Source organism: Pararge aegeria, chromosome 23, assembly GCF_905163445.1.
Source record: "Pararge aegeria chromosome 23, ilParAegt1.1, whole genome shotgun sequence".
Taxonomy (NCBI): domain Eukaryota; kingdom Metazoa; phylum Arthropoda; class Insecta; order Lepidoptera; family Nymphalidae; genus Pararge; species Pararge aegeria.
In genome coordinates this window covers 8984567-8997160 of record NC_053202.1, presented here as the reverse complement: position 1 = coordinate 8997160, position 12594 = coordinate 8984567, and the positions used below count along the sequence as shown (strand labels likewise).

At 34.2% G+C, this 12594-nt stretch overlaps 1 protein-coding gene across 1 annotated transcript in view; it reads right to left on the bottom strand.

Moving 5' to 3' along the window:
• LOC120634352 (cGMP-specific 3',5'-cyclic phosphodiesterase-like) overlaps positions 1 to 12594 on the bottom strand; it is a 117088-nt gene that overhangs the window by 18396 nt on the left and 86098 nt on the right. The window contains exon 4 of the mRNA XM_039904864.1: positions 10806 to 10923. Within this exon, the coding sequence (XP_039760798.1) occupies positions 10806 to 10923 (118 nt within the window). The remainder of the gene's footprint in view (positions 1 to 10805; positions 10924 to 12594) is intronic.

The window sequence follows — 12594 nt, the reverse complement described above, 5'->3', positions numbered from 1 at the left end:
TGAGCAAGGTCCAAATCTTTAGATACTTTTTCCTTTTCAGCTTTCCCCAGATTATCGCCATGTGGAATAGTAATATCAACAATTATTGCACGGCGCACTGATCGATCGACAAGCACTATATCAGGTTTATTAGCCTGTAATATACCTGTCAGTGATAATCATTCGATTCCAGTAGAGCAATGCACGGCTATTTTCAAAAACTGACGCCGGGTCGTACCTATAGTAAGGCATCTCAAAATCGATAAGGCCATACCGAAGAGCAATTTTATGATGAATTATTCTGGCTACTTGATTAATGATTATGTCTGTGCAAGTATTCGCCGTTAGCAAGATGAGAACACCCGGAAACTACATGCCTGCGATCATAACGAGAAGCTACCGGACTCCCGGTAGCTTCTCGTTATGATGACTTCGTCCATAATTGCAGACAAAACCCTCGGTTGCCCCAAATAGGTCACCGAACTGTTTGTAGTTTATTATCTATATATATAAAAGAGGATGTTTGTATATATGTCATCGATAAACTCAGAAACTATTTGACCGATCATTATGAAAATTGGTATTTTTTCACGGAGAAGGTTTATATGCTATGCCCATTGATGTAACTCCCCACCAGGCGGCGCTGTCAAGTATCGACTTCCGCACCGTTCAACCGATTGTCATAAAAATTGGTATGACCATGTATTTTTCCACTGAGAAAACGAACATGCTATGTCCATTGATGTAACTCCCCACCAGGCGGCGCTGTCAAGTATCGACTTCCGCCCCGTTCAACCGATTGTCATAAAAATTGGTATGACCATGTATTTTTCCACGGAGAATGTAAATATGATGTCCATGTTATTAAATATCACCATCATATAGCGCTTCAATGCATTAAGTTCTATAGCGATCGACTGATTCAAAATTTTATATGCGGCAATGAATGCAATAAAATGTTTTCTCATTAAATTCAATGAGTTATTTTACAACTTATATTAAATAAGAAAATAAAAGAAATTTAATGAAAGTCAATAATACTCTTAATTAGTAAGTATACTCAAGACTTTAATAATAATAAATAGTTAATTTAAATTGTAAATAGAAAAGAATTAACTAATTAATTATTTATGTAAATAGATAAAACAGGTGCTACACAAATAATATTATTTACAATGCCACGGAAAAAATCAAATATCGGAAGATCAACGAGAAATACGAAGCAACAGGCAACCAGAAGAACTACAGAAACACCGCAACAACAAACAACACGATTAGAATCAAACAGACTTCGAGCTTCGTCTTTGAGAGCTAATGAAACAGATAGTGAACGTGTTGTTCGAGTTACAGACCTACGATCAAGAGCGTCTTCATCAAGAGCTGCCGAAAAACCTGACGAACGAGCTCAACGTTTGGATGATCAAAGATTAAGACAAAATCAGTTAAGAACTAAAACCGATCTTAATAAAGCAGCCTTTAATTACGAAAGAAAATGATTTTAAGAAATATGATTACAAGATCCATCCCGATGTGGTCATTGGTTCAATGAATGTAGTATGTCCGCATTGTCGCGCTAAGATGTTTCAAAAAGAAACTGCCGGTTTGTGTTGCTCCAACGGCAAAGTTCATTTACCACCACTGGTTGAACCACCAGAACCTCTTCTTACCTACGTATATGGAACTACTAAGGAGTCTGAACATTTTATTTATTTATTTATTTATTTATTAGCTTTTAAAGGGAAACAAACAGTATAATTATACATAAAAGTAATGCCGTATTTTTGTATCACATAGACCAATAAAGTTTCCACAACTTGGTTATACATATAACACGATAACATTAACCACAATTGCTTAGGAGTAAGTACCTAGCAAGCAATTATTATACAAAAAAAAGAAAATATAATAGTAATGTAAGTAAAACAAAAATGAAAAACAAAAACTTTAAAGCTATAGTACTTTGTCAAAATAAATTTTCTAAACGTACCAATTTTGACATGAAAAATGTCCGTCTCACAATATTTGTTGTTAAAAGCATTGCACGCACGAGATAAAAAGTTATTTGCCGAATACCTTGTCTTCCATCTAGCCCACGCAAAGGGAGGATTTATATTATATTTATATTTATATTTTCTTCAGCATATTAGAAAATACAACTCCTGTTTTCAAATGACATCGTTTGGAGCAACAAATATTGTAAAATATAATCATTTTATGCCCACATTTAAAGTGCAAGGACAAGTATACCATCAAATTGGTTCACTTCGCCCAGTACCTGAAGAAAATCCCCAATTTTTGCAAATTTATTTCATGGACAACGTAGAAAAAGAGATTGACCGACGATGCATGTTCAGTACGACAACTAACCGGGAAATTATTACTAAATTACGGATTATGCTTCATGAAATTATTTTAATCGATTTTTAATTAAATATAGCTACAATTTTAATCTACATTTAATCATTTATTATTCACATTTCTTATTTACAATTATCGTTATATTTTAATTCATTTTTGTTTAAATATAAATTTAATTTTATCTTATATTTTTAGAAAGAAGTTTATTTTATGAAAAATCCCTAATTTTTTTTTTAATTAAATTTTATCTTTTAAAACATTAATTACATCTAAACGCGAGTGATAATATCATTAATAATTACCATGTCCAAGCTATTGGTTGTACAGGATATTGCAATAGTTGTCTCTGTTTCGTCAACGTAATCTTAGAAAATATTTTTTTTTATTTCAAACGCACTTCATCGATTAAAAAACTAAAAGTTATCATTTTTGCTTTAGTACTCACCGATTACTTGATTGGTAATTGTATATGACCAATTATTTTCACCAAACGCATTATCAGCATAACTGCACAAATTTTCGAAAGTATACCTAACCTACCCTTTTTGCGTAAAATATTTATTGAGCAGCTGATAACTTGTATATTATCAAAATATATAAAAGGCAAAGGTCACTGACTGACTGACTGATTGACTGATCTATCAACACACAGCTCGAACCACTTGACGGATTGGGCTGAAATTTTGCACACAGATAGTTATTACAACGTAGGCGTCCGCTAGGAAAGGATTTTTTTAAATTCCATCAGGGTTAAATATGGGATGAAAGTTTGTAAAAAATTCTTCATTTATCAATTTATTTTTCAAGCTACATCAATTAAACTTTGATTTTAGGTTTTCGATTTATAATAAAGAAATACGTATTTCATAGGGGATCAAAATTTATATGAAAGTTTCTGATTTTCTAAGTAATTTCCGTTCATATTTTTCTATAAGCAGCAAGATCTTTTTTTAACCCTTTGTAGTAAATTTAACAAATCAAAAATAAAACTTAACGTGAGCGAAGCCGCGGGCAAAAGCTAGTTACTATATGTATAAATATGTATTATACATAATAATTATATTATGCGCAGTGTCAGCATTTGTAACCATGTTGTATATTTTGCAATATTTTGTTGTTTTCATCATGACATCTTGTGTTCGTTGAAACTACATGGTTAATAATAGTCTAAAATTAATCAGAGCCAAAAATTCATGTTTTTTCTAAACATGAATTTTTTGAAAATCATTTCTGTCTTATTTTTATAGAGTATTTCTTAGTAGATTTTTAATGAAGACTTTAATTTGTCATCATCATCAAAGCATTATCGGGTTACTACAGGGCACGGGTGTTTTACTCGGAATGAGAAGTGTTTAGGCCGTAGTCCACCCCGGATTCCAATTTCGGATTACTTCTTAATTGACTTCACACGCATTTGACAATATTATGGATAACTCTCAGGCATGCAAATTCCCTCAAGATGTTTTTCTTCACCAGCAAATACAGATATCAAGTGAAATTAAATTGCTTAAAACGCACGTAACTCCGAAAATTAAGCCTTAGCCTTAGCCTTAGGCCACTTCGCATATAACCTATGGAGGAGTTTTTTTTTAATTCCTTGTTTATTCGGGACTTTTCTTAACTATAAGAATGTCAGCCCCATCGCTTCCTATACGAAAATTAATAATTACTTTTTCTCTTATTTTAACTTAAAATCTAATAGCATTCTGGCTTCCTATGAATAAAGTACAGCCAGGATACCTTGCAAAAACCCCACAAACCCCAATAACATTAATTTTAAACTTCCATATTAATTGATGTTCAAGATAAATGATCAAAATGTTCCCAGAATTAAAACTTAGCTATGTCTGCGCCATTTGAGAAAAACAAGAGAAATGCTAATAAACGCAAAAGTTCCTGCAGCAATTTTTCATTAGGGACCGGATAAACAATACGAAAAGTTTATCTTTTGTTTCTTCTGTAAATATTATTCCTTTTCGGATTATATTACAGATGTTTGGTAGCTACCTACGCTTGGATAGGGTAACCATTTGTCCTGTTTAACTGGGGTTTTTGAAGTTAAACTTCTTTAGGCGCGACTCGGGAGTAGCTAGGGTTTTTTTTCTGACGGAGGTAACGCTTCCGTAAACGTACGTACGTAACGCTTCTTGACTTATACGCCAGCTGGTGGCAAATATCATAATCAATTAGGATTATATATTTCCATTATTTTCAAATGGATCAATTGTAAATAGCAAAGTGAATAAAAATTCAAGTTTATAAAAAATATATATGAAAATCTCTAAATATTACTTTTATTTATTACTACGTTTTACTACGTTTATTTATTACTTTTGTAATAAATGAAATATTTATAAAATAAGAAAGTAATATTAATGCAACTGCAATGTGCCACATTATGAGGCGTAGGTGCATTACCTCTACACGAAGTTAGCCTTCGTCTTCGTTCTTAAACTAATCGCCATATTACGGAACATAGGTCGTTTTCATGGGATTGAGATATATATATATATATATATATATATCTCAATCCCATATATAAGTTTTTGTTTTTCGGAAGACATGTGGCATTCAATTTAGGTTTAATTCTACTGAAATTTTTAAGTTGTGTATTCTTATATAAAAAAATTAAGTAAGTAGCTAATTATTTAAATCGGTTAGATCCACCATGCTTCAATGCGGGCTGGCGGGTTACCACGATTATTATCAATAACCGGACAGAAGCTAGTTTTCAGAGTCAAGTATGGTACTGGATTTTTTTTGATAGAAACGAGATACCTAAACGGCTCAACCCTGAAATCGAAACCAGGACCTAGTGTTCGATTATTACATTTTTTTTATTCCCTTCACAAGTAAGCGCATGACTGCAATCTCACAAAAAAAAAAAGTGATATAGCAGTCTAAGATGGGCTAAGAAGCAGTCTAAGATGGTTGTGGGCTAACCTGTTATAGTTCTAACCCCCATGTTTTCTACACGGCATCGTACCGGAACGCTTAACCGCTTGGCGGCAGATACGGTTTTTGGCATCTTAAATATTAATCTGTAAGCTTTTCTAAGCTTGTTTGAGTTGATATAATAAAATCCTAAAATTAGCATACTCAATCCCATCCAGCTCACGATGTAATTTATAGATTTATCTTCATAAGCCAATCTAAATATTTTATTTGCTTCATTGAGTTGGCAGAATATTAGGTTTCAGAGATAATAAACATGCTAATATTATAAATACGAAAGCGTGAGTTTTTGGTTCGTTTGTTTTACGACCTTCACGCAGCAACGCCGCCATTTTTATACTTAAACTCTTTTTGTAGGCCCTTTACCTATGAAGCGTTCATACATATTTGCGTACATTATTGTGAGGTGATGGTGATAAAACGCACTTCGGTCGTGTCCACCTGCTAAAGCATGGGAGCATGGAATAGGAGAAGTGTACCCCCGTTTATTATCCCTTTCCCTACTAATATTATAAATGTCAATGTAAGTTTGTTTGTTACGCTTTCATGCAAAAACTTCTTAACCGATCCTCATGAAACTTTGTACACATATTCTTGGAAGTGTTAGAAGTAATATGGGATACTTTTTATCCCGACATTAAGCTCGGTTCCATTGGGAGAGGGGATGAGTGTTTGACGATATTACACCATAACTCCGACAAATTATAACCGATTTAAATAATTATTTTTGTACTTTAGGGGTTATAATATGTGTTTAATTTTGCTTAAACTGTGGTTGGAGATAGAGGACAGAACTCCTCAGAGGACAGCAGCAAACCCCTCATTTAAGGCTTCGCAATACTGAATACTTCAATTGTTTCAAGATCTACAACTAAATTTAATGCCATATCAAAAAACAAAATCAAACGCAGACGAAGTCGCGGGTAACAGCTAGTTACACATATATTATATGGATATTATTTCCACTTCTGCGCTGGTGATCTGAGAGTTGATAAAGCTGTGGGAGAAGATACATTTTTATCGTTTCCCCGGGGATATAATTGTCTCCTGCCCATGCTAGCCGTGTTCGAAGACAACAAGGGTACAGAGTAGGGTACTGAGTAGGTGACCCGTTAACCGCAATAAAGGAACATAGTCCAAAATTTATGTATTTTTTTCTCTGTTCTCTGGTTGTAGTACATACTACAACCAGAGAACAGAGAAAAAAAATAAGTAATTTATTTACTGTGGCTATAATTAGAAATTATAAGTATTATTAGTATTTATTATATCCCGATTTTTTTTATTTAAATACAGTTATCCTACTTCTACAGCAAAAAGTTTGCGGATTTAATCAAAGATGGAGAAAAAGCTTTTTTAATCGTCGCTCAGAGATGGAAATATTCTCTAGTTACTCGTGTTAACTTACTTATTCTGTTCTCAGTAAATTACATTAATTTTATATGTTGACGACCACCCTGGCGGAGCGGTAAGCGTTGTAGTTTAAGTGGTACGTCCCGGGTGTCTGAAAGGCAGGGGCAAATTCGGAATTTATAATTTTTGAGGTCTAGTCTAGATCGACCCACAAAGACTTGCGGTTTAGCTAGAAACCGGGGTGTGGGTGAGATTGATTGCGGGAAACTACGGACTACGGGGCAAATGAAAAAAAAAAGACAAAAATATATCTCTGTTAAGGCACTGATTCACCATAGCGGTGAAAAGTTTCACTAGTGAGCGCGTGACATGGCGGGATTCGATTTCGATTGCCATTAATTTTTTTTGTTTTTTAAGTGTACCTAATTTTTTTTTGTATATATTTATTAAAGTGTTTTCAGCTACACTTGGAGGAAATATTAGAACTATAGACGATATTGTCCATAACGAATATAAGTGATCGTGAAGGGAATACTCGAAATTGTTGTTGTATTTAGTGCACAAGTCTGTGCGAGAGCACAGGTGCACTTTCTATTCCCTAACTCTCATAATCCGACGGGGTTCCGACACGACCGGAAATATCAAGAGCAGGACCCACAGCTTAACGTGCTCTCCGAGGCACGGGGTGAATCACCGCCTATTGCCCAACTCCGGACTGGTACGAAGAATTTATTGATTGAAAACCTCAATAAGTAATATTCATCGTCCTTGTCATTGGGGATCGAACCTACGATGATCGAGCTGCAATCTGCAATCGAATCTAATAACCACTAGACCAACGAGACAGTAGTAATCCCTATCCCTATCCCTATCCCTATCCCTACTAATATTATAAATGTGAATGTAAGTTTGTTTGTTACGCTTTCACGCGAAAACTACTTAACCGATCCTCATGAAACTTTGTACACATATTCTTGGAAGTGTTAGAAGTAATATAGAATACTTTTTATTCCGACATTAAGCTCGGTTCCTTTTGGAGAGTGGATTAAAGTATTTGACGATTTTACACCATAACTCCGACACATTATAACGGATTTAAATAATTATTTTTCAACTATAGAGGTTATAATATGTATTTAATTTTGCCCAAACTTTGTGTAGATCTGATGAATGTGGTTGAAGATAGAGGATAGAACTCCTCAGCGGACAGCAGCAAACTCCTCATTTAAGGCTTAGCAATACTGAATACTATACACATATTTTTAGATATACAACTAAATTGAATGCCACATCCAAAAAAACAAATCAAACGCAGACGAAGTCGCGGGCAACAGCTAGTATGAATATAATATGGCGACAATCAATACACTATAATTTTTAATGATTCATTGAAATTAATCTTGTGTAATGTGAGAACGCGCCTTTAAGGTGCTGTACAAAGGCCCATCAAAATTATAATCGAAGGTAATAAAGGGAGTTGGCAGACCACACAGTAAAATATGTATCTTCCCTGTCGCAATGCTGAACTGCGTGGTCTTATAAGTGGGAAGTCCCAGGTTCGAGCCCCGGTGCCGGCAATTCGGGAATTTTATCTGAGACTGCATTGTCTGATGAGATTGCAGTCAACTAACTAACACGTAGCGGAATAAAAAAAACACGGACAGTTATTGTAGTTTCGAATACGTAAACATAATATTGTATTGAAAAACAATGTGCAATCGAAAATGAATTCCCAACGCTATTAAATCATTCGCTGCCGAAATGGTACAATACGTCGAAACGATAACCGATTATTGTGAAATACTATTTTAACTACTTTTCAAGAGAAAACGGTTTTTTTATTCCAGTACAAGTTGGCCCTTGACTGTCATCTCACCTGGTGGTAACTGACGATGCAGTCTAAGATGGTAACGGGCTAACGGTAACCTAGTCTCCCAATCGGCTTAACTCTAAATCGCTTGGCTAGACGCCTTTGTTTAAAATTCAAAATTCATTTATTTCAAGTAGACCTAATTTATAAGCACTTTTGAAACGTCAAGTCAGTCTGTTTGTAGTTACTCTACCACCGGTTCGTAAGGCAGATTTCACTGAGAAGAGCCGGCAAGAAACTCAGCAGATTGCTCTTTTCCAACATCATTTTATAGTTTAACAACCTTTAGAATTTTTCCGTTTTGTGAGAGATGAGAGCGGAGTGGCCTGCTTCCAAGCAGCCTTGTCGTTAAGGAATTCATCAATTGTGTAGTAACCACGATTTGTTAAATGTGTTTTAATATATTGTTTAGCGGGTATTAGCCACAGCCGAAGTCTCCTAAATTAGACCAAACCAGATAAATATAGAAAATAAACATTTGAAATTATGTATTACTATTTTGCATAAGCATACGTGATGCTTATGTATGAATGATCTTCCAATCCAGTGCTTACCTACTGCGATAAGCGCGGCAGGACAATACCTATTGAGCAAGGTGAAAGACGCGTGTGGGTGAAAAGCGCGCCAACCCCAGGAATTGAATGATTGAATGAATGAATAAATGAGTGAATACACTTTTATTGCACACCAGAAAAAAAAGTAGTTACAGAGAAATAAAAATACTAGATCATGAGTTTACAACTTGGTGGCCTTATCGTTACATAGCGATTTCTTCGGGGCAACCAAAGGCGTAAAACGAAAAAAAACATAGATATGAGGTAGGTTGAGCAATAAATAAGTAATAAAATAAGTAAAATAATATAATATATCCCTACTATAATAAATTATAAATTTGAATTTAAGTTTGTATTTTACGCTTTCACGCGAAAACTACTAAACCGATCTTCATGAAACTTTTTATACATATTGTTGGAGGTATTAGAAATAATATAGTATACTTTTCAAAAAAATTACGTAAAAAAAAAATGTTTATGAAAAAATCTCATATATGTCTAGGGTAATTCCGGGGTAGATGGCCATAAGGGGGAGATGGCCTATCGAAATAAATCATAGAATGCCTGTCTAGACGTCACTAGTTACTGTTTTATTTGCTTCACTTTGTGGGTAGGAACAAAAGTACGAAGAAAATTTTGGCTAAAAAAAATGCAAAAGTAAGTAAAATCCATGTTAATGTTTTTGTCTAGTGCAAATGTTTTTGAAGGGGATACCGTTTAACGTATTTGTGATGTTTGTTTTTTAAAATGGGATGTTCTTAGTATTTGTTGTAAAGTATATGAAAAAACGCTAAACGCTAAATTATGCGGGCGAAGCCGCAGGGCACATTTAGTATATATATATATATATATATATATATATATATATATGTATATATATATATTTAAAATATTAGAATTGGTGGGCTAACAGTACCTTTAATACTCCTAAATTACTTACCTTACAATCAAAAGAAGAACAAAATCCGGGACCTCCCATTTTTAAGTTCACACTTCACTGGTAATGCGCTAGGACGATACAAATCGACTTCTATTCCAACGATTAAGAGCTTGTATAGAATTCTACAATAAACTACCAATTGATATCTTGGAGATGTCTCTTAAAAAGTTCAAAGTTTGTATTAAAAGTAAGCTTAAAGAAAATCCCCATTTTAGCATTAAGAACTACGTCAACGATAAACAAACTTGGGTGTGAATTATTGCTCTACCCAGTTTTCTTCTTAAATAGTTTTAAATGACAATGAAAAAAAAGCAACCGGCTAAGTTAAAATAAATAAATAAATATACTACGACACTACACACATCGTCATATAACCCCAAAGTAAGCGTAGCTTGTGATATGGGTACTAAGATGACTGATGAATAATTTTAAGAATAATATACATAAATACTTATAAAATACAGAGAAACATCCAGACACTGAAAAACATTCATGTTCATCACAGAATCGTTTTCCAGTTGTGGGAATCGAACCCACGGCCTTAGACTCAGAAAGCAGGGTCACTGCCCACTGCGCAAATCGGCCGTCAAGTTTGTTGTGGGCTTCTTAGATAAGGGCGCGTTTGGGAATCTTGTAGCTTTAGTTTTTGTTGACAAATTTAGTTATCGCCATCAACTCACCTCAATATTAAATTTTACATGTAAAGTACGCATCAAAAGAGCCTATTTGAATGAAAAAATTTTTGACTTCGACTTCGATTGTAGGGTAGATAGAAAATACTAGAATACTCACTAACCTGTATCCCTGGTGACGTCAAACAGTTTGGCTTGCAGGTACCGGTTAGCTGGGGTGCCTTTAGCTAGAAACAGGCTGCCTCTGTCGGCCGCTGTCAAGAGACAAACGTTCACCAAGATCTGAAAAAGATTAAAAATCATCATTATAACTCATTACCATTAATTTATAATAATAATTGACGGATCGAGCAAAAAGCCCTCTTATAGTAAGAGCAGTGGAGTGCACAGGAATTTTAAGCATAAAGCAGACTTTTAGTACCTTGTTTTTGTTTATTTTTATTATCTATATATATATATATGTTCTTAAGTATTTGTGTATGATTGAGTATATATATATTAGTTTATACTTTTATATTTATTTATTATATTTTTATTATTTGTGCAATTTTGTTTATAATTATTTGTATTTAGCTATTTGAATGTAGGTTTATAATAATTTTACACCGCTGTCCGCTTTCGCTTATCTTGTCCTAATCCAAAGGTTGCCTGGCAGAGATCGCTACTAAGCGATAAGGCTGCCTTTTATACGCCTACTTCTGTCTTTGTATTTCTATTGTTTTTTTTTATTTTCCTAACTTAATAGTGGTGTACAAATAAAGAGTTAAATAAATAAAGTCGTAAAATGACATATAATATCAAAATCCTCCTCTGTTGCCATTTATATGAAACTGTTAGCGTAGGTAGCGCTTTTCTGCATGTATGAAGTGCACGCCACTGGTAACAGGTAAGGAGATAAAACGTCATGTTAAATGCCTTCCAGTTGCCATCAATCTGAGACGTGGGTGTTAGGCCTCATTTGCTTGTAACCTTTTAAACTGGAATAAAGCAATGCTGCTATCTGTCAAAGAATGCTCTAGTTCTACTAAAGCTCTAGGCTACCACCCTGGCCAAATGCGGATTGGTTGACTTCGCCTTCGACCCTGCTTTCCGAGTCCAAGGCCGTGGGTTCGATTCCCACAAATGGATAATGTTTTCGTGATGAACTTGAATGTTTTGTCTGAAGTGAAGTGAAGAATTGAAGTGTCTGGGTGTTTATATGTATATTAAAAGTGTAAGTAATGTATATTATTCATGAAATTATTCATCAGTTATCTTAGTACCCATAACACAAGCGATGATGGCGATGTGCGTATTGTCGTTGTATATTTATTTTAATTCGTTGACGCTTATAGAGCCTGCCGCAGATTTTGTACTTACTTTAATTTTAAATATCTCATAAAGTACACATCCAGAATAATGATACAAAGGGCAAGTTTTATCGAAATTTTTTTTTTTAAAGATATTGATTCTGTTCCTAATAGTGACGATTAATAATTTACTTTTAATTCGTAGATTGCTTTCGACATAAAATGCGTTACAGTGGATAGTTTTGCGAGCACTCATTATTCTCAGTTTTCATTATTCTCCAACTAATTTTCTATTCGCTCGAAAAATATTGGCTCGGAAAGGCAAGATTACGAAATACTTAAGTATAAAGATTGGAGTACAAAATTAATTTAGAAAATGGATAGTGAAGCGGTGGATAAGGGTAATCCGTGGAACGAAAAAAACAATTTCATTTGTCAGGGAGCCTTTATTACTATACCGTGTCTAAGAGCTTATGCACAAAGCACTTTCCTGTTTTGGGGTTTTTTTAATCATTCTCTCATAAAACTCATTATAAGAAGTTTTCGGTAACATCTGATCAATCAAAACACAAAGATCATAATAAACTTTAATTTATTAGTCTTAATTTTTTATATTTTGCCTATAGTTCTCCTGGGCTACTTTCAAATGTTCGTTCTAACGATT